A 22653-nucleotide genomic window follows, 5' to 3' on the forward strand; every position below is an offset into this window, starting at 1 on the left:
TAGTCTGACATGTCATAAAAGAGCCTATCCTCTTTGACCAGCAGTCCTTGTGCTGAGATTTTAATTTTTGGCAACAATAATGCTTCTTTTGATCACTGTTAATAAATACGCATTTGTTCAGAATTGCATAACAAATTTTAATGTTATTAAATAAAATTAAATCACAACGGCAGGCAGGAAAAACTGTGTAAGGTGCTTTGGTTTAACTTTATTCTCTGAGTTCGTTCCACTGAGGTGGAAAAAAAATCATTCCATGCCAGGTTTTGTTGCCTTTCCCTCAAATTAACTTTAATCGTAAAATATATAAAGCAGCTCCGCGCCGTCTCTCTCCCCACATACACACATACGAGCCAATCAGGCGCGCAATAACAGCCGACACGTATGCTGAGCGAGCGCGCACAGCGGAGAAGCGCCTGGCACACCGGACCGCAGCGCGACGCAGCCAAACCGCTGTCTGTCATTAGCTGAGAGTGTGACAGAGGACAGACAGAGGGGAGAGAGGAGCAGGAGGGAGGAGTGAGCGGTCCCGGTACACAGACACACCGGCCTGAGAGGACAGAAAGACAAGAAGGAGAGCACCGGACCCCGTGAGAGAGAGAGAGAGAGCGTGTGTGAGAGAGGAAGAGAGTGGGAGACTGACAGGCGTTACCGAACCGAGGCGTCGACATGAGCGGTCAGTTTGAGGAAGATATCCACGACCGGGCCGAGAGGAAGAGCAGTAAATCCCCAACGCTGCTCTCCTCTTACTGCATAGACAGCATTCTGGGCCGCCGGAGTCCCTGTAAGGTCAGACTGATCGGGGCGCAAAGTTTGACGGGTCTGCCCGGCAGAGGGGAGCTCGACAAGGCGGCGGACGGTGAGTTTGCTCTGAGCTGAAATGAAAAGCATGTTGGTTATATGAGGATGTTGTAGGGGGACAGGAATGTAACAAGTTAGCTCATTTAGACTCAGTGTGTAGACAGTCGTGCGCATGAGTTGCTTTCATGTAACCGGTAAGTGCGCACGTTTTACGCACAATAATCCCGTTAATTTGATGGAACAGTGGGCTAGTGAATGTGTTTACTAGACTAAAAAGTTTGAATTAATTGTTTACAGCCATATTAAATGTATAAAATGTGTTTATCCCATAGGAGAAATTTGGACTGCTTATTTAGCACCCTTTTCTTATTCATTATTTTAACACCTTTCGTGCGCTTCTTTTCCAGGGCCAACGAAGGAGCCCCTTTCTCTCAGCGCTGACATGCACCTGCCTCCCAAGCTCCGCCGGCTGTACGGACCCGGAGGAAAGTACCTCCACGACCACGCAGATAAGCTGGACAGAGAGAGGCTCCTCCTGGAACAAGCCAGCGACTGCCTCAAAATCAGCCAAGCGCCGCAGGTGAGCATCAGCCGCAGCAAGTCCTACCGGGAGAACGCGTCGCTGAGCCGGGGAGAGGACGACCAGAGCCCCGGGGAGGCCTCGGAGGACGGCAGCCTGGGACTGGTGGAGCTCGGCCCGCTGAAGTTCGAGGAGGACGCGGGGAAGGAGGAGGAGAGCTGCGGGGACACGGCGACGCTGTCCCCGAAGGACGAGGAGAGGGAGAGCTTGAACGCCGGGGATGGGGACGTGAGGGACGGGGAGGACAGCGTGTGTCTGTCGGCGGGCAGTGACTCGGAGGAAGGGATGCTGAAACGCAAGCAGAGAAGATACAGGACTACGTTCACCAGTTATCAGCTGGAGGAGCTGGAGAGGGCTTTCCAGAAGACACACTACCCCGACGTCTTCACCAGGTCAGAAAAAAATGACAGAAAGAAATACATAGATTTTACGCACAGGAGAATATATAAATTCAAAACTTTTTACCTCTACTCAAAATATTATTATTATATTATTATTATTACATTTTTAAACAAAGCTGCACTACCCTGCACATGTATAAATTCAAAATTGCGTAAATTTAGGCCTATAAATTGGAATTTAAATGTGCATTTGAATCATCAGTAATTATATTATTCTATAACAATGTTTCTAATATTAGTTTTAGTGTTTATATTCTTATAATAAAATATTCTTTCCGATGGAAAGGATTTAAATTAATTTCAAAATACGCACAAAGATATAAAACACAAAATAATCCCGTGCCCTTAAGGTGATAATTAATTACATTTATTTTGAAATAAACACTTCCCTCTCCAATAAAAAATTACACAAACAGCCCCAGTAATCCCCCCTCGTGTGTAACAGGACACTGAGCAGATCACAGCTCATAAAATGCCCCAACACTAAACCCGTGCCTTGGATAAGTGAACACAATAGGCCTGCAAGTGCTAATACTGGGGCGTTTTTATTATTATTGTTTTCTTTTTTTGTTGTTCTTGTAACCTGTATCTGCTGTTGGTGATAAAAAAAAACGGGTGTTGCCTTCAGGGGGAGAATAATTAAGTGGAGCAGCTCAAGTTACCTGCTGGACATGATACTGCGTGCAAAGAAACAGATATACATTGAGGGCCTAACCTCAAGCCCAGGGGCAGGTGCACACGCGCGCGCACACACACACACGCGCGCACACACATCTTGAGTGAAATGCAGAGCTTTATATGATTGAATTTAAAGCTTTTTAATGACAGAAATCTGCTTTAGAAAATAACATTATTTGGATTCATACTGTAAATAAGACGCATTTTCTCCTAAATTAATATTCGGATAGTTACCACATCTCCCCTTTTTGCTTTAAAATAAAGGATTTTCTCTCACTACAAGACACAAGAACATACATTTCCACATTTCTGTTACCACTGGGATTATTCATATTTTCCAATCGATTTACTTTAAGGCGACTTGTAGGTCTAATTTGGACTACAAGCCCATCTTGGACGCTGAAGGGAGCGTCAATTGCTTTGTGGCAGGCTACTTTAGATGTCATTATTTCAGCCATTATGTTGTTACAGTGACAGGCCTTTGGCTAAGGAAAATCTAACAATCACTAGGCCTATTTCTTTCCATCCGTGACAGGGAAAATAGAATATGGCTTATGACGTCTTTCTGCAGTTCATGCCGGGGAGGAGAGAAGGGAGAAAGAGAAAAAAAAATCAAGCCTATTTTGGTCGTCTATTGTTGACAGTGAACAACAGGAGAGGACAAAACAGCAATTCTGCGTTGCTTTCCAAATGGTGGCCTGTAACCTTGAATCTTTTCTGACTGTCTCTCTGCCTTTTCTCTCTTCCTCTTTCTTCCTTTCTTATTCTTTTCAGAGAGGAGCTCGCAATGCGCCTGGATCTAACCGAGGCCCGCGTTCAAGTAAGTGGCTCCATCTTTATCTTGAAAAGAGAAGACGCGTAAATCAAATAGGGATTGGAGGAAGAGAAGGAGGAGGGTTGGGGGGAAAAAGGTAAAAAAAAAGAAAAAGAGAAAGAAAAAAGCATCCATCCTCCATAAAATGTCCAGCGCTGGATAATAACCGGTGATATGCGTCACTGATTGAGGATCAACGATTACGGGGGCCAATTTGAGGCAATAATTTATTACCGTAAAATGTGTTAAATGGCCCCAGTCGCTGCGCGGGGAAGGTCTTTCCTGTTATTGAATGTTATTACACGCGTTTTAGTGGCAATTAAGGCGACGCTGGCGATTCATAAAAAGCGCACTTAGGCGCACGGAGCAAACACTGTCTGTATTCCTGGGATGAGATGGTGTTTGAATTCCCATCAGTGGGGACGGATAGGGGGCGAGGCCGAGAGTGAGGACAGGGAGGGGGAGGGGGGAGAGAGGGGGGGGGGGAGAGGGGGGGGGGGGATAATGCTATTTGATTTCCCATTATGTGATTGCAATAGACCTGCATTGATCCGATGCTTTGCACTTGGGAGCGAATGAGAGACCATTAAAGGTGTTTGCCCCCCTCATCCCTCACTCTCTCTCTCTCTCTCTCTCACCTCCCTCCCTCCATTCTCTCCGCTTTTGGACTGAAAGCGTGGCTTGCATGTCGAAAGCGCGGCCTCATAACCAGAGAGACAGTTCAAACACGGTGGAAGCTCCGAGAGGTTATGGCCGACGGTAAAACAACAGATGTCTCTTTAGGGGGAGGGGGAGGAGGAGAAGGGGGAGGAAGGAGAGGAGGAGGAGGAGTGGTGGTGGTGGTGGGGGGGCCGTAGGTGAACAAATCACTTAACGGGCGCCATCAGGAGGTGATAAAAACTCATAAATTCCCGAGGGGCTGTGTAATGCTAAACAGCCCTCTGGGAATAATGCGCGAGGAGCGTGAGCGTGTGTGTGTGTGTGTGTGTGTGTGCGCGCGCGCGCGCGCGCAATCCCGTGTCGCTCAAGCGCGCGCCCCTCATTCGTTCAATCACTTTTTTTTTCCCACATGTTGACATTTTGCTCATTGTGCGTCCGCAGAGCAAACTGGCCAACAGTGGATGCGTGGGAAAGTTAAATACTCTCTCGGATGGAAGTCACTCGTCCTGCGCCTCTTAAGAATTTAATTTAAAGCGCATTAATTGTGATTGGAGCCAGTTCAGCGGTAATTTTCCGGATCTTTTGTTAACTCCGCTCTTAATTATCTTCTCCCCACCCGAAGCCCGTCTGGGGGGTGGGGTGGGGGGGTTTAATTAGACAGAAAGTAGATTTAAAGGACCGTGAGCGGCAGAGTTTACCTTGCATGTAATTACCGTTGACTTTCCGCCTGTTGGTCACCACCTGAACTACACAACTATTAGACCCACACTGACACAGCATTCAGGATGTTAATGAGAATAAGCAAGGCTGTGGAGTAAGCTGGACAGGGAGGAATGGGCTCAGAGTTTGGAGTTTTTCTACCTAGAAAAACCTGGGAGCAGCTTTGTTTCATGATCCATGTGGATTTCTGTGCCTCTTTGATTACTTGAATCTGCATCTTAACATGTAAGTTCTCCTGCTTCTGTCATCTACTTCCTAGTCCCTCTGATCTAAATGTGCATCTTTTTTCTTCCCTTCAGGTTTGGTTCCAGAACCGCAGAGCCAAGTGGAGGAAGCGTGAGAAGGCCGGGGTGCAGGCCCACCCGTCCGGCCTGCCATTCCCAGGCCCGCTTGCGGCGGGCCATCCTCTCAGCCACTACCTGGAGGGAGGCCCCTTCCCTCCTCACCCCCATCCCGCCCTGGAGTCTGCCTGGACGGCTGCTGCAGCCGCGGCCGCTGCCTTCCCGGGCCTGGCCCCACCGCCTCACAACGGCTCGGCTCCACCGCTGGCCACCCCGCTCGGCCTGGGCACCTTCCTGGGCACGGCCGCCATGTTTCGCCACCCTGCCTTTATCGGACCCACTTTTGGCAGGTGAGCTGCAGCGGTGGGCCTCATACCTGGTCCATTCACACCACATCCCACCAAGCTTTTGAAAAAATAACCTTCACACGCATCCCTTACAGAAAATTACAGCAATTTTGCTCACGTAGAATAATGCATAGCAGCAGCAACAGAGCTTAAGATAAACCCCCAAGACATCATGAGACTCTAATGTCTGATATTTACAGTAATCCTCAGTCACACTCCCCTCATGTTTATCTCAGTGTCTGATTATAAATATGTTATACCGTTAACCATTCACAGTGGCGCGCAATCACTTTGTGAAACGCCTTAATAAATTAACCAAAAGTGTGATCCTGCGAGACAAGCTGTGAGGAGGAGTGACACCGCACACTCCGTATGCCATAATTAGCTTCTATATTATACAGCATTAATAAGCCAGCTCCCTACATGTTCTGTATGAGAAGGAAGTCAGCATGCAGTAGAAGACCTGTATAGGAGGAGGTTTAGAGCAAATGGAGTAAAGTAAGAGGAGGAAAAAAGCCACGTGAGGGCTCATTTTCTGCTGCTATCACTCTGAGACACTAATGTACTTTTCATGCCTTTTTGCTCTTCCTCCAGGCTCTTCTCCAGTATGGGTCCTCTGACCAGTGCTTCCACGGCTGCAGCCCTCCTCCGTCAGCCCGCACCTCCGGTAGAGAACCCCTCCCATGCGGGCCCCGTCCTCCCCGACCCTTCCTCCTCTTCCTCCTCCTCCTCTTCCTCCTCTTCAGCCGCGGCAGACCGCAGGGCCTCCAGCATCGCCGCGCTGCGCCTCAAGGCCAAGGAACACTCTGCTCAGCTCACTCAGCTTAACATCCTGCCCACCGGAGCCGCAGGGAAGGAGGTGTGCTGAACACTCAACACCAGGCCTCCCCTGTTCTCCTACCCCCACCCCTCTGCACCTCACCCCAGGGCTCACATCCCATTCCAATACATCCCTCTCTCTCTCTCTCCCCCCCAAAAAAACCCCCCACTCATACCTCTGGAGGCCGATGTCCTGATGTACCCCTGTTCAACCATCCCTGTTACCTCACATTTCCCCAACAAAATAGCACGACCAAATTCAGAGGAGCACTGGTTATATAAAAAAAGTGTTTGTGTGTGTGTGTGTGTGTGTGTGTGCAGATCGTTTTAGACTAAATACACACATTTTCATCAATTGCAGTCCATTAAATTTAATAATTTACAGGTTTTCCCACTTAGGAACAACTGAAATACTATAAGATGGAGGCTGAAAGATTTATGTGGCTTTTCTGTAAAGGATTTATAAATGTAAATCTACAGAAAAGTGTTGATGTGTTGCAAAAAGCACATTCCACACATCACCGTACACCTCCTCGAGTAGAAAATACTCTAACTTTTGCTAAAGACGATTACTTAAATTTCCACTTTACTACATTTCCGAGGCAATTATTTTACCTTTTATTTGACTACATTATCTATCACCAATTTTTAAAAATGAAGATTTTAAATACAGAACACCTCAAGGAGCTCAGAAAAAAAGTTCGTATGGAGGAAACTAATCAACAGCATTTCCAACAGTTAAAAATCCAATTATGACAACTGCTTTCCATCATAATTAATTTCGAGGCTTCTTTTCTGCGCTGACTGCATTCACAATTTCAGTATATTTTGCTCTTAACGCTTCTCAAGTCATATTTAAGAGCTGAGCTTTGTCTGAAACAGTGATTTGAATCTCTCACACACACAAACACTCATGCAGTGAAAGCTGGAGAACCGCAGGGGAACTTTTAGAAAGGATTCTTGTGCTACTTAAAATGTGGACAACACGAGTGCTCGACATTAACACTGCTTAATCTGTATGCATTGATGTGGGCTGAGCCGGTCTGCGTCTATAACAAAGGCGAGTTGGAGGAGGTCCCCCCCCCTGAACCAAAGGAAAACTGTCCATAGACCTTCCATAGCCTTCTCTGCAAGCCTGTCTCATCTCCACTGCTTCCTGTCCAGCAGTCACCCTCAGCTGCACCACTGCACAAATATATATATATTTAAAAATGTCCAGATCAGAGCAGAGTTATTCGAGATTGTTTGAATCCGCATCAGATTTCTGTACATTTCCTACAATCTGCCATTTTCTTTCCCCTCCCTCCTCTTTTTTCCTCTTTGATTATTATCACAGCAGTGGCCCTTCAGCTGAATCTGACTCCTGGACACGCGAGCAACGCTGAGATCTGAGACATGTCTGACTGTGTGAAAGGAAAAAAAAAACTGTACATATTGTGTAAAAAAGGAGGAGGAAAAAAGTACGACGACGACAACAAAAAAAAGGATGATTTTCAAAACAAGGTCGTGTATATTTCAAGAGGCCGTGTTTTGATAATTTGCACTCGGTGTAGTGTTTAATGAATGTGTAGAATTTCACCTGTGTTTATGAATTATTAGGTTTTTAGATAATTATTTATGTCAACAAAAAACTTTTTTTCCCCAGAAGAAATGAGTGAAGGACAGTTCTCTTTTTTTCTTATTAAGTGATTGTAAGTTTCCTGGTTTAATAATGCTAATTTGAATAAATTACATTGGTAAAATGAGTTATCTTTTATTATTTCAAATTCCTTTAGGACTGACATAGGCCTAAAACCAGGAAAAATAAACAATGCGAAATAGAATATTATAGAACTATTAATAAAAGGTGTTATGGAAAAAACAAATGTGCTTTCTGTCTTACATTAAAGATGAATTTTGCAGGAGAATTCAATTTATGCTGCTTTTTATATTATTACGAGGATGATTTTAGCAGGATAGTCTCTTGAAATGTGCAATGAAAGCCATTCAAGTTCAGTAACAGGTTGCCTGATGTGCAAAATGCCTGAAGGAGACAAAGAAAGAAGGAATTTATGGCTCCACCTGCAAAATGTATTAAACCCAATGCGCTGCGTGCGTCTCTGCTCCTCAGCGGAGTTGACAAAATACTGACCATATATTCATGAGCTTAATCCCCAACATGTGAAACGCGCGACAAAGGCGAGGGGTTTTCAATTAGATCGCCCACTTTATCTCGGGGGGCCCCGTCACAAAACTTCCTTTAAGACCCTTTAAAGGCGCTAAATTGGTCTTAACATCTGTAATGCCGTGTCGATGGAAGCGAGTCCGCTTTGTCATTAATGAAGTAACAAACCACTTCATCAAACGGGCTTTCACACACAACCTCCTAGAGTTAATTCTCCCCCCTCCATCCATCCCCTCCTCCTCCTCCTCCTCCTCCTCCATCCCTCTCTCCATTGGATCTCACCACTGATGCAGGACTATTACAGCAATCAATGGTTATTCTCCTCCGTTTGACCCATCCATGGTGCCCGAGCAAATCGCGTGAAATTACCCCTGCGGATTAATGTAGTCCCTTCCTTTTTTGGTATTGTCTGCATCTGCGAAAAATCTTCTTCTTCTTCATCTTCTTTTAAGAAGTCTGCAGGTCCTCTACCTGTTAATCACTCAATTTACCCCAAACAAGATGCAAATATATATATTCCCGTGCATGCATTTCTCCCACACTAGTTGCTCCTTGAAGCATAACGCAACAACACACACAAAAAAATATAAAAAGCAATTTTCTCCTGTGCGCACGATGTGTGAGAGCTCCATGTTTTTTAAAATTCTTTTGCTCAAGCTCACTGGAGCGTGTTTTTTTTCCTCGTCTCTCCTCCGTGTATGGCCCTATAGGGTTTTGATGAGATTGTCCGGGGAGTTTTTAATCTTATTGTGAATATAACTAATGAATGGCAAACCAATTTGTCCCTAATATCTGGGGAATGCCAGGAGGCGGATGACCCGCTGGGAGCGCGGCTTAAACTTTCTTTTGCGGCGCAAAAAGGCGAGAAAATTGAAATGTTGTTGGGAAGGAAGGAGGGGGGGCATGCAGCGGCTCTGGATTTATAAAGTCACACTTGTTGGATGTGTTCATTCAGGACGGGGCAGTGCAAGTTGGGATTAGAGCAGGGAGGCTCCTTGTTGTGTGAATGATAATGAATATTGTGTCCAATCAGGAGCTGGTTTCTTGCAATCTGGCCGCAAAAAAACGGGGGTGGAGAAAGCGCTATGTAGTCAGTGTGCTGGCTCTAATGCTGCTCAGGTAAATCCAGGTATCCGGGAAAATGTCACTCCCACTGACTGCCCATTTTCATCACCGCCTCTGCCCCCCTCTTCCTCCTTCCCTTGGACTTGATTTGGCCCGTGATTTGGATTCTCCCGGGCCTCGTTTCTCCCACCACGTCCCTTGCCTGGGAGAATAGGCCCAATCACTCCACAGCCTGGGCTGGATCAGTCCTCAACTCAGTCCCCGGGAGAGGTAGCTCTAAAAGGCGCTTTGATGAACACCCCCTTCTACCTCCCTCCCTTCTCCTCACCCCAGGCGGAGACTCAGGTCCCCCCTCCTTCCCCATGAAAAGCCCCTGAATAGCAGGGGCCACGGCTCCGCGCTCCCCCTTCTCGGATCGCCCCTTAATTCCCCGTCTCTCTTGCTCTCATCCAATTAGCTCAGTGTATTAAGCGGTTTATCGTCTCATAACCGCCCTTTCAGCTCCAACAAGGGAGACACTTTGCAATAGGACCGGCTCTCCTTTTGACACCCTCTCCGGCGCTTGTATGTTCCACCGCGCTATGAATAACAGGGACAGAATAGGCGACTAATTCCCTCATCAAAGCCTACCTTGTCCATCGCTGGTCAAAACGACAAGCAATAAAGCTTAACACGACAATACAAAGAGACTTGTTCGACCTTATTAGCTTTAGCAGGGTCGAATTAATGCAGGGACTTAATTTGACTGGGTTTACTCCAAACTGGGGAGGACAAAAAACACAGGGCTCTCAGTGGGAATAGCAGGCCCTGGCGCACATCTACTGATTAAATTGAGGGAAAAAACAAGGAGCTAAGGAACTAGTGGGAGAAGTGCCGATATGATTTAATAAATATGTAAAGTTATGAGCAATAGGCTGTAAATGCATGGAGACGCTTTCTCTCTCACACACACACACACAGCATGTTCTATCCATTGCATAGTGAATCATGGTTTAAGTGTTCAGCCCACTTAAGGTTGCCTTCACAAGTCACAGTGGTTTGAAGTGATTTGTGAGGCGTGCAGTGTTTATGGAAATGCACACGGCAGGATGGAGTAAAAAATCCCTCGACTGTATTAACACAAAGGAACGTTTTTTTTTTCCTTGGAAAAATGGCGGAACACTTCATGCAGCGAGTTGCATGCTGAACTTTAACCACAGCGGAGTAAATACAGGCAGTACGAGGGGAGGTATGAGGGGAAAAAATACACACCTGGATTGTGGTTTATTCATTAATATGTTGGTGTGATGTCGAATCAGAGAGGAGGGGTGCTTTTGGTGCCGGATTGTTACATAATTAGGCATGAGTGCAAAGAAATGGTGATTTTATAGGTTCGTTTTGAAGATTATAACCCTGAAGCAGGCATTCATCAGCTCAGAGAGGACGCCTGTTTGGAGATTTTAAAAAATATAGAGTGTGAGGCTGATAAAATTCCTCCATATATGTATTTTTGTCATAAAAACACATCAAATGCACCATCTCTCACCCTGATGGCAATCCTCAGCCGCAAATTCATTCCTTTTCCAAAAAACAAAGATATATACTTAAAAAAGACTTCATAATTTCTTTAAAAAAAATGGGTAGACATTGATTTTAGCAAACCATCTTTCAAGAAAAGTAGTGCATTTGTTTAGGGATGTTTTTCAGCGGCAGATTAATGCACATTATGTGTACTGTGAGTATATTCAAAAGCAGGAAAGAGCATGTGGATCCACTCAAAAGTACATTATGGCACATTAAATACTTTTTACAACACAGCCTCACTGAGACATTTTTATTCGATCTCGAAAAAAATGGAGACATAAGAGAGAAGAGCGAGCGTCTGAGTTTGGACACACAGATTGTCATTCAGTCTTTTGGTCATTTTGTGGTGTTTTGTTAGTAAGAAATGAATATCATGAGATTAAATCCCTTAAATATGGTTTCAGTTGGAGCTGAAGAAAGCTCAATTTAACTCCCCAAAATTAAAAACAGAGAGATTGCCAATTTTTAGATTCCCCATTTCGTTTTTTTAATAATCAGCTTTAATTGCATGTTTGTTGAGTTACAGGACACACTACAGGATATCCATCCACCCATTTCTGTAAACTACTCCCTCCTACTTTCTGCAAATAACACAAGATTAACTTCTTATCTGTTTAACTTTATTTATTGAGGTTTCAGTACGAAAAATCATCAATTCAAATCAAATTCTGGTCATTACAAGAAAAAAACTGACAGTCCCCTCTGAGAAATACTACTCATATACATAGAAAATTGCATGCTTTAAAATACAATTTCCAAAGAGGAGGGAGGGTAAAGTGGGGTGGGAGAAGATAAAAAAAAAAAGAAGTGAAAGGGGTGAAATGACATCAGTTAAACAGAGGCAGTGGAGGAGAAGGAGATCAGCTGTTCGATACTGGGACAAAAGAACGAGGGAGCAGCACGTGTGGCCTCCCTCACCCCGTCACTGCCTGCATCCTCCTTACACCTTTCTTTCATCCACTGATCTCACACACACAGACACACACACAGGATGAATGGTGGTAATCAGAACAAGTGTCCGATCGCTGCAGGCATCCAGTGGTCTTAGTGGCCCGGGTCGCTGTCATTGGCTAATTAGTGGCTTTTGGAGTATACTGGCTGCTCCGAGGATAAGTCATGCGTACACTTAGACACACATCTGGGCTCAGCTAGCCTCCGCACGCACAATAGACCGTCATTTAGGTATGATTGCTGCCCCCCTCCCTTTACCATACAGAGTCAGGGTGATGAGGTCAAGTCATGAGAATGTGTGTGAAGAAAACTGTGAAAGTGTGATTGGGTTTAAAGCTGCTATATAACAAGCCTGGTAGGTTTAACGAAGACAATATGAGGGTAAAAACCAATCCTGCTATATTTGGAAACCAAAGGAAACTGTAGGTGAATGTGCAAATGTCCAGCTTTGATGTCGCAGCCTCTTGGCGGTGTTGCCTCTGCAGATGTGCGTGTGTTGTTTTACTTGAGGGAAGAGAAAGCCTGGAAAAGTTTGGCCAGGTTAATCTCCGAGTAGCCACTGGTTGCCAAGGCTTTCTCTGGCACTTCCTTTAGCCTCCGATACACATCCTTTGCTCTGGCCATCCCTTTAACTTGAGCTGAAGAAGGAAGGACAGAAGAGTTATCATTGACGGAGCTCAACGGAACATCAAAAGCAACACTACAATGCATGCATTTCAATGTAATCCTTCACTTATGGGTGATTCCAGATGCTGTCCGTCTGTAATATCAGAGTCCCACTGTAACAGAAGGCACGTCATCCATGTCTCGTTACTAATAAACACTTAACAGTGTCTCACTCTTAACTGGAGAGCTAGGAGATCTCATGCCATCTGCAAGTAATGCTATCAGTTCGAGGGCTGGGAGGGCGATCGCACAGAATTGGACTGATGGGTCGATGGCACATGCACACACACAGGATTCATGAGATCGATAGAAAAGCCCAATGAGAGCATGAAGTCAATATCTTGTCCCTGTTATCTCTTCAGGTGGGCCATAATAAGGCTAGGGAGAAGACTTCGAGACAACCATCTTGAGCAGGGTGGCCACCACAAGCAATTCTTTACAACATTATACCGAGCGTCAAGTGTAGATGAAGTATCATGAAACCAAGTAATAACACGCCATCACGCCGGAGTGCAGCAAGCTACATCGGGTATAACAGTGAGTAGACAGGAGCAGACGCTGGTGGAGAAACAGGAAAATGGACTTACGCAGTTTTGTTTCGTCTGTACAGATTTGACTGCATTAATCCATTCTTTTATACGGAGAATGAACTGTTGAATTTTAAAGGGAAAAGTCCAAAACGAACATAAAAATGCAACATCTATTAGTGTATTCGCTTTATTTGCAACGTCTGGTTGTCAAACAAACATAATTTAGGTAAACAGTATCGCATATATGATGACAGGGTGTCAGCAGCAAATAAAGTCAATGAGCAGTGGAGCGGAGGAAAATAGCGAGGGGCATTTTCATCATTTCCTGACAGCAAAAAAAACGAACGATAAACGGAGGAAATAATTCAGATTAGCTGATAATGAAAATGGTAGCTGTAACTCAGACTACATCCCTGCTTTTTGATGCCCAAAGGGGATGTCTTCAGAGTGCTTGTTTTGTGTCTACGCGACATTGTGTATACACAGACACGCAAAGTCGTCCATATGGCCGTTTGTCATGTCCTCGCCATCTCCTGCCTCGTCCTTCCTGCCTGCTACATTAGTGGCTGCTGGATAAATACCAGCCCACTGACTGCCCAAGGGAACAAAGGTTAGATACACAGTGATCAACAGTGAGGCAGCCACACACACTAAAAGAATATACCCAACGACGAAGGTAGTTAAACACTTAAAAAGCACAATAACTGGCAGTCACAAAAAAAAACATGCATGTGACAAACGGCAATCACACATGCATGTGCACACACACACATAGAAGATGGTGTGGTTGACTTAAACGCCAGCGGCAACTATTACCAGATAATCCTCATGCTAGCAAGGACAGGGATGGAGGGAGAAAAAGGGGAGAAGAGAGGCAGACTAGTCTATTTATCTGGGGAATAGAAGGGGGTGATGATGCATGATCAAGCGAAAGCAATCATGTCATCATTTCTGAAAGGTAGGAGAAAATAATTCTCCCCCTCCTCTCCTCTTCCCCTTCCTCACTCCTTTCTCTTTTCCACCTCAATCACTGTGTGGTGAACAGATAAAAGAATGATTTAAGAGTCACAGAGAGGAAAAGAAAGAGGGGGAGACCGCGCTGCACAGTGGGGAGTGTAGTTCAAATAAATAGCCTCCCCTAAAGAGGGAGTGTGAGGCGGAAGGAGAGGAGAGAGGGGGGACGGCGTTATTGGGGAAGGCCGAGACGTGGAGGAAAAAAGAAAGGAGTGAAAATAACAAGAAAGAAAGAGATGCTGACTGGAATGGAAGATGGAAAATGGCATGTGGATAGAGAGCACAATGTCTCTTTAGATCTTGAAAAGTTTGTCTAATTGAACACACTGGGCAGGAATTTGTCAGCCTGGACGCCATCTTTCTTTCAATCACACACATGGACTACAACACACACACTCACACATGCACAGTGAGTGTATCAGGGGTTATCTTTGCTCTAACTAGGTGTTGTCACACACTCGCGCACACGCTGGCGGTGCTGGGCACGAGTAGATCGGGGCTCTGCACGCTCTAACTAGGTGTAAATACAATAACAAGCCTGTAATTAAGTGAGCATGATGAAGTTAATGGAGATCGGCCATTCCGTCGGCCGCCTCCATGAATATTCTATTAGGCTGGTGGCGACGGGCAGCTGGAATAGCAGTTAATTTAATCACCACTCGGAGCACAGGGAAACTTCTTTGTGTGAGTGTAATTGCACAGAATGAATAATTGATTTGACAATCGCACCCGCGGATTTTGCCACCCCGCTTTCTATCGGCGGTGAAAGGGAGGGGGGGTGTGGAAGATGAAGAGAGAGGAGAGAGAGAGAGGGAAGAAAATGGAGAAGGGGAAAGGAGGAGAGGAGAAAGAAGAGAGAGAGAGAGGAAGAGGAGTGGGAGGGTAGAAGAGGACCAAATGCAGAGCACAGAGAGGTGATAGGGAAGCTGTCGGTAAATGGATCATTAGAAAAGCGCAGCTCAAGGACAATTTATATTTTATCAATGCGGCAAAATTACATTATTGCTCACACACGCAATCATACTGCCCACACTCAAGATTGAGACCTGGAAGGGGGGGGGGGTGGTGGAGGGAAGAGAAAGGCAACAGATAGAGGAAACAAGGGAGGAGGGACATGAAAAGAGAGAACGGGGAGAAGAAAAGTGACACCAAATGATTTAAAAGTCATTGATACGGGATGTTCCCAGCTAAGGAACGGACAGCATGTTTTTTTTCATGGTGTGTGCGCCTCTGTGTGTGTGTGTGTGTGTAATCTATTAGAGATCTCCTGCAGCGGATGAAATTACCTCCATGTTTTACTCAGTCGCAGCAATCAGGCACAAAAATGCAATGTACATGTAGATAAGACGGGCGCACGCTTGCAAATGTGCACACACAAATATACAAGAGCACTGCAGAGTACATGCACACACACACGCATCCAGAAGCTGATCAAATTACATTCTGCGTCGAATCAGAGCACTTATGTAAAGCTATTTTCCTTTAATGTGCTGTATGATATATGTTCGCTACACTCTAAAACATGTGCATTCAGACTTTACAATGGCTGCACAAAACAACTACTCAGATATTATCAAAACTATGTGACACAACAAGAATTACAGTATGGCATGACTCACGTTTACTCATAGTAAACAAAAACACATGCAAATGTCAAAGATGAGACTGAAAAAGGCCAAAACCAACAACTTGTTACGCGTCTGTGGAGAGCATGGAGTATGAAAGATTGAGAGCAGCTTGCTGAGAAAGCAAAAACAGAAAGACTACTTGCAGGTAAGTGGTGTCGATAAGCATTGTAGTGTTTGTGGCAGATATACTGTACTGTATGTCCTTTGTTCTGGCACTCTGGAGCATCTGTAAGAGCCCTGCTTATGCTAAGCTAGCAATTCAAGTAACTGTGCATCTGTCTTGGATGTCGGTGAAGGTGGAGACTGAGGTGAGTTTGAAGCCTTTTTGTGTCTAGTGGGTTAATTTTGGATTCTAAATTGGGTGTAGGTGTGAGTTTGAGTGTGTTCAGTTGTCAATCTCTTTCTGTGCTGAACTGCCCACCTGTCCAGGGCGTACTCCACCCCTCGGCCAATGTAAGCTTGGATAGGCACCAGCCCACTGCGAGCCTCTACAGTGGCTATAGCTAATGGATGGATAGGTGAGCTGTACCGGCCAGTACAGATGTAAAAACAAAGAGTTACATATGCAGTTACAGTTCCGTGAATTCTGGGCACAACAAAACAGCTGCTCTACCAACAGAGTAAATCCAGTGCCTTTGTGGGGAGTATATTCATGAACAAATTAATGCCATTTTGGTGTGCTTGTATATATTTTTGGCAGCAAAACTGTGTTGAACCGGGTGAAGAAGAAGTATTTCCGTTCATTGTAACAAAGGAACACGTTTTCCACTGATGCATTAATAGTTATAAATACAATTATAGTGCTAGATGACACATTAATGATTATCACAATTATTATAAACACTATTGAGATCCTGATTCTTAATTGGTTTTAGAAATGCAACATTTCATCTCTAAAACTTTCAGATTTAAAAAACACAGCCCAGTTTTCACATCCATGCTGACATTCACAGGAGTCAAAATAAGAATTAGATTAAGGTTCTTCTTCACCTGAACTCAGTGCATCTCCTAGACTGGAGTGTGACCACAAAAAAAAAATCTATTAGCACAGCACACATTTTATACGTCAATATCCCTCTGATCATGATCGTTTATTTGTTGGAAGTCAAAATTGTGATTGTGATTAATATTTGGTTAATCATACTACAAAAATATCGACAACACTGGAGAGTAGAAACAAAAAGAAAATAAGAAATAGTTTAGTTAGGTCGTGACTTTTTAAAAATTCCTGACATTGAACAACTGTCTATGAGCTTTAACTGTTTTAAAAACCAGATCAAAGTTCAAAACCTCAGTCAGCCACAACAATGTTAAACCAGCTCTTCTAGCGGCATTTGAAGTTGTCTGTATTCACTACAATCACCACCAAAAAGACAAAATATTCAGCTGAAATGGTGCACAAACACTGCTCTTCATCACTATAGGTATATATGCATACACTCCCCCAGAGACACCGGTCTATGTACAGAGACAGAATATAGAGTTGGGTGTATAGGATTGTATGTCTCCTCTCTGTAATCTGAGCAGTGTGGCCCCCGGGTGAGTAATGCAGTAATATGGGGTATTACTGCCCCAGGACTGAGGGATAACACCTTAAACCTATATTTTATATCAGCATGAGTGTTTGTATGCGTGTACTTCCTCACTTCAAGGAACACAGTGGTGTGTGTTGGATATTAATCATCTGGTTTAGACACTGGCTTGTTGGCGTCGTCAGACATGACTAACTGATGCAGCCTCGCAATGTAAGCCGTTATCAACAACACAGTGATGTATAGGTGCTGACTAAAACATGCCGCGTTCAAGTCCCAACAGATCTGCCATGTTTGTCACCTCCTGCCAGGATTAACAGATGAAATATAACATCTATACCATCACCCTAGTCTTACAAACATAGTAAGAGCACAAGCTGGTATTTCTGATGTCTCATAGTAAACAAGAAAAACACTAAGAGAGTGCAGTACTTCGTCAAGGCTGTTCATTCATATGGCATTGTCAGAGTTTCTTCAGAAATCAGCCAGTCAAATATAATGTTTTTTTAACACTTTTTTTTAATGCTATACTGTAAAAGATGATTTTTATATGAAAACTGTCCCTACATTTGACTATTTCTGAATCCGGAGACCACCCCTGACCACCCGTGGGCTGCAGTCATTCTCTGAAATCCATGTTTCCTAGTCATTTTTGCTGGAATTTGCATTTCCCCATTTCCCACTTCTCCTCCTCCTGGTCCAGCCAGCCAGCCACTTTACAAACATGCAGTTTTTGGCAATTGCACCCGACCGGCAAGAAGAATTATCGCAATCCTTTGGCATCTTTATACAGATGCACATATCTGATGAATGACAATAAAAATTACAATAAAATACAATGAGAAAGAACGGCAATTACAGAAAAACAGGAGCTTTAAATTGCATATACTGATAAAGTGACTTTACATATTGTTCTTGGAGGTGAGTGAAGATTCAGTGTGAAATAAATATTGCACGTGTAGTGTAATCGGTTGGTCCTTGTGTCATTTCTGACCTTCCCTGAAAACTTCATCCAAATCCGTTATTCCGTTTATGAATAATGTTGCACGCAGACAAACGTACGCCGATCGTCACATAACTCCGCTGGGTTTCTTGTCAGAGTAAGAAATTGCAAAATCACAGTCAGTATCAGTATACTTGTACAAATACAATCCTGTGTTGTAGCTGCTCCGGGGATTTTTTTACCTTAAGCTTCAATGTTTCCAAAGTGTGACAATAACACAATTTTGTCTTTTTAAATTACATATCAGTATGAGGAATGTACTGATCCAATAAAGTGCATTTAATATCTAAATACCCTTATCCAAACCATCGTGTAAGGTCAGTATTAGCCCTGATACAGACATGGTGGAGCAGAGCATCCCTAATCAAACATTGAACTGCATTGAGTAATGGTAATTTTATGAATACATATGCCACAAACACAAGTACGAGACTATTAAAAGGAAGCAAGGAAGTGCCAATGTAACAATTTAAGTTCTTGAGGAGGTCAAAGTGGCTCTACAGAGGGCTGGTCTGTGCTGAACATCAATGACAGCACAACAGATTTTGGGGACAAAGCATGGAAGTGTTTAGGAACCAAACGGTCCAAAGGGAAAGGAAATAAAAAAAGAGCACCGTACTTCCATCTGGAGGTATGACAGAGTGGAGCAACAGGTAAACAGGTCGGTGTCTACACATCATCCAGTCCCGGTACAGCCTTCTAACCTGTTTGCCCCCTGATCTTTGACCCATTACAGTCCATGAAGACACTCTTTCTAGAGGAAACTAGACCACAAATGCACACTCAGTGCACCTCCCTCTACAGCTTTACCTACTGAATTCCCTCCACTGCAGCTGCAACACACTGTTTACCCTAAACGCAGAAAGAGAGTAATTATAAACCTGATATGAAATGTTTGCAAAATTTCTGACACTTGTAATGAGCTCTTGTGCTGGTGCATGATATAACTCTAAAAGGTTTCAGTATGTATATATGGTAGTGGCTACAGAATGACAGAGGGAAACCCACAACTGAATGCTGTGAAAGTTATCTGAACAGTGTTTGGATTATTAGCTAACCAGCTGTCTGCAGATATCTGGATGAAGTCTTGTCAGGACAAACAGTGCAGGTGAATGATCACGCAGACTTCCTGTTTCGGCCTCATCTCTCCTCAAAGTGGATCTCTAATGTGGTACTAAGATGAATAGAGGTGGTATTGGATACAAGGTCAGCACATGACAGCTGGGTTCCTACACACATTATCCATTTTAACATTCCATACTTTATAGCCTGACTTCTGGGTAGATTTTTCAGAAATCTAACATTAGAGTACAAAGATCTAGATTCTTATTATGCAAGTAAATGGTTTAAAAATCTCGTTTTTACGTGTTTAAACTATTTTGACTATATGTGCTTTTATTTTGTTAAAGGTTGCCAGCATACTGTGGCTCATGGTATTGTACCTCATAAAAATCGATTAACACCAACCCGGACTAAGTGAATGCATGTCATCATTTTCAGGGTGAAATTATAAAACAGTGAGCAAGAAGAGAAACCACAAAGAGAATCGCTGCTACCTGCACTCATATTCAGGGCTTAAAGCAGGTAAAATGTGTTTGAAATGTGTCTTTAGGTTAGGAGAGAAACACTTGGGGGGGGCGGGGGGGGGGGGGGGGGCAGATTTAAAGAAACTAAATGGAAATTGATTTATCTGATACAAACAAGTGCTGATGATAACTGAACATGTTCAGATATTTACAAATAAAATCCTATTAAAGATGATAATCGAGATACTTTGATGGTGTAAGATTCTACAAACAGCCTAGCAAGCTGGAAGCTAAAACACACATGAATGTCAGCTGTGGTGAATATTGCAATAGAGACAAGAACATCTAACCTATTTCTTTTTACATAGGAATCCTCAACTTCATCTGAAAGAACCAAATAATAGAAAATGCACTATATACTTACCGTTTAAATCTGAAGTCTGGTAATTATATCAAAGTCCAAGAACAACTTTCGAAGTTAAAAAAAAGTCAAATGCACATATTTTTCAAACTCTTCATGCACATGCAGCGCAACTGTTGTCAAATGAATCTACAAATTAGAACAAACAAATGTTTACGATAATGATATGAAAACACTGATACCCCATTCATTGCTGTGTTTCTTTTAAAGTAGTCCTGTCATGTGCATTATGGAGTTCACACTTCAATGAACCACAGCGAAACAAACGTTCTTACTGTTAATGTAGGTGTACCTACTATAAATGTAGGGTTCCTAATGGTTATATAAATGCATCAAAAGTCACATTCTTGTGCACAACAGTTAAAAAAAATCCATAAGACTATTTTACATGGACACATTATCATCTAATTTTAAACCTAAAGTGGCACCCGGTCCCATGCCAGTTTTACAGCACAGTGCCAGAGACCAACGACAATGAATGAATGTGGTAAGCATGTTTTCCTTAAGGTGGTTTGTTTTTGTAGTAACTTCATCACGGCAAAAGTAAAATTTGATCAGAGATATCTGGATTTGGTAAAGTTAAAAGGCATTTGGGCGAGAACTATTTTACAGGCTATAACATTCATACAGTTCTGTGTCAGAGTGTGCGTTCAGTCCAACACCATACTTCTTGAATCGCTTTTGCCCACGCGCTCTCTCACAGTGGTCAACATTTCGGCTGCCTTCTCCAAATGCCATCAAAATCACTGCTTGTAAGACCAAGTTATTTTTAGAAACTCTGAATTTTATATTTAGAGAAAGATTAGGGGCTGTAGTCTGGACGCAGACGCATCTTTCCGGGTGTGTAAATGACTATATTCAAATTCCATTTATTTTAATGCTGCAAAGAAACCCTGTGAGATGGGCCGTTTAAACAGGCATCACATGTGAAATGTCACTTTTTTAGCCTATTTTCTTTTCCTCTGTCATTTCTGGTCTGTGGAACACATCTTAGGCATCACAAGTTGGGATGTTAAACTGCACCACAATGATTCCACGTGTTTACCGAACAGCGCGTCTTTTATGTGTACAGTAAATTGTAAGCAACACAATTCCAACACTTTACCACGATGTAAAGGACGTATTGTATTGTGAGACACAAAAATCACACTGAAACTCAGGAAGAGAACGCGCACAGATCACAAACATCGCAAAGCGCGGGAACATAAAGAAAGGAGGAGAGTCGAGAATTGATTGGCGATGATTTCTTGCATCTGGGCGAAGACAGAAATAAAAGAAAGCAAAAATGGAGGCTATAATCATGTTAGTGCACCCCCCACCACCCCTACAATGGTCCAATCCCTGTATTTCAGCTCGCTCCATCTTCTGAGTGGTCATCTGTTGATTACACGTTATATTTAACTCTTCTATCTCACTCTTTTGCTGCCTCACTCAGGTCCGAGCGCACATACTCGCAACATTCAGGCGTACATACATAAATAACATACATACATAAATATTTAATCAAATAAATAAATCACTCGGCCCAGCGGCCCTTTCTAATCAAGTGACATCAATCAGGGAGAACTATGGGTAAAGAGGCCTTGTCGCTGACGCCTACTGAGTGCGCCCAGATCGCTGGAGTAGCGTCTATTTGAGTCCAAGGGGGGAAATATACGCTCCATGTCCCATTATAGGAGAAGGGCTATCCTTTCGTCAGCGCGCCCATTACTCCCCCTATCATTTCCCCAAATCTAAAACCTGTTTTCAATCAACACAGCCAAACGAGTGCCTGTCCAAGAGAGGGAGAGAGAGAGAGAGAAAGGAGAGAGAGAGCAAGGGAGAGAAAGCGGTAGAGATGGACAGTGAGGGTAGGGGTAGAGGGAGAGCGATGGAGGGCTCTTTCCTTCTTTCTTCCAGTGATTGGAGCGTTTTGCATTCTGTATGTGTGTGTGATTGAATCCGTCTCCTAAATTAGGGCTGTCGACTCGAGGAGCTGAATGTCCTTAACCCCCTCCCCATAACCAATGCCCATGCTCGCTACTTGTGCGTTTGCTTGTGCTTGCGTGCGCGACACATCATTGGTGAATATTTTAAGTGCAGCCTGGGTAAAAGGTTTATGTTGAGACATTGATTGCTAATGCTATGTTGTATGTGTATTTGTGAGAAAGCCTCGTTAGGACATTGAAATTCAAAGTTCGGTGCTTCGACTAACTTGATTTCAGCTCCGAAGGCAGTATAGCAGAGGAGTAGCAAACACAGTCGGAGAAAATATGATCAAAGTTACAAAAGCAGCACCTTGCTGAACAACAAACACGACACAAAATGCATCTGACAGTACAAGAGCTGTGAAAATGTATGTACAACACCCTTCTAGTATGAAAAAACATGAATGTTGTGTATGTGTAGTCTTACTTCTCTCATCAGGTTGTAGTACTTTAGCAGTTGCGTAGTCCCAGTCAAAGATGAACTTGTAAAAGCAGAGCTGGCTGTAAAGGGCCTTTTCCGAGTAC

At 43.7% G+C, this 22653-nt stretch overlaps 2 protein-coding genes across 4 annotated transcripts in view; one reads left to right on the forward strand and one right to left on the reverse strand.

The window, feature by feature from the left end:
• The first annotated feature begins 309 nt into the window (after positions 1-309).
• Positions 310-7963, forward strand: arxa (aristaless related homeobox a). The gene is made up of 5 exons (XM_022189979.2): positions 310-856; positions 1206-1770; positions 3232-3277; positions 4951-5282; positions 5874-7963. The coding sequence occupies exons 1-5, from the start codon at positions 667-669 to the stop codon at positions 6145-6147; spliced, it is 1407 nt and encodes a 468-aa protein (XP_022045671.1). The 5' UTR covers positions 310-666; the 3' UTR covers positions 6148-7963.
• Positions 7964-11493: 3530 nt separating this feature from the next.
• Positions 11494-22653, reverse strand: part of pola1 (polymerase (DNA directed), alpha 1) — a 61829-nt gene continuing 50669 nt past the window's right edge. For all 3 annotated transcript variants that reach the window (XM_022189978.2, XM_051940424.1, XM_022189977.2), the window contains exons 36-37: positions 22556-22652; positions 11494-12479 (exon numbers count right to left, since the gene is read on the reverse strand). In XM_022189978.2, the coding sequence (XP_022045670.2) occupies positions 12343-12479; positions 22556-22652 (234 nt within the window). In that variant the 3' untranslated portion in view covers positions 11494-12342. The remainder of the gene's footprint in view (positions 12480-22555; position 22653) is intronic.

This window comes from Acanthochromis polyacanthus, chromosome 20 (assembly GCF_021347895.1).
Source record: "Acanthochromis polyacanthus isolate Apoly-LR-REF ecotype Palm Island chromosome 20, KAUST_Apoly_ChrSc, whole genome shotgun sequence".
NCBI lineage: Eukaryota > Metazoa > Chordata > Actinopteri > Pomacentridae > Acanthochromis > Acanthochromis polyacanthus.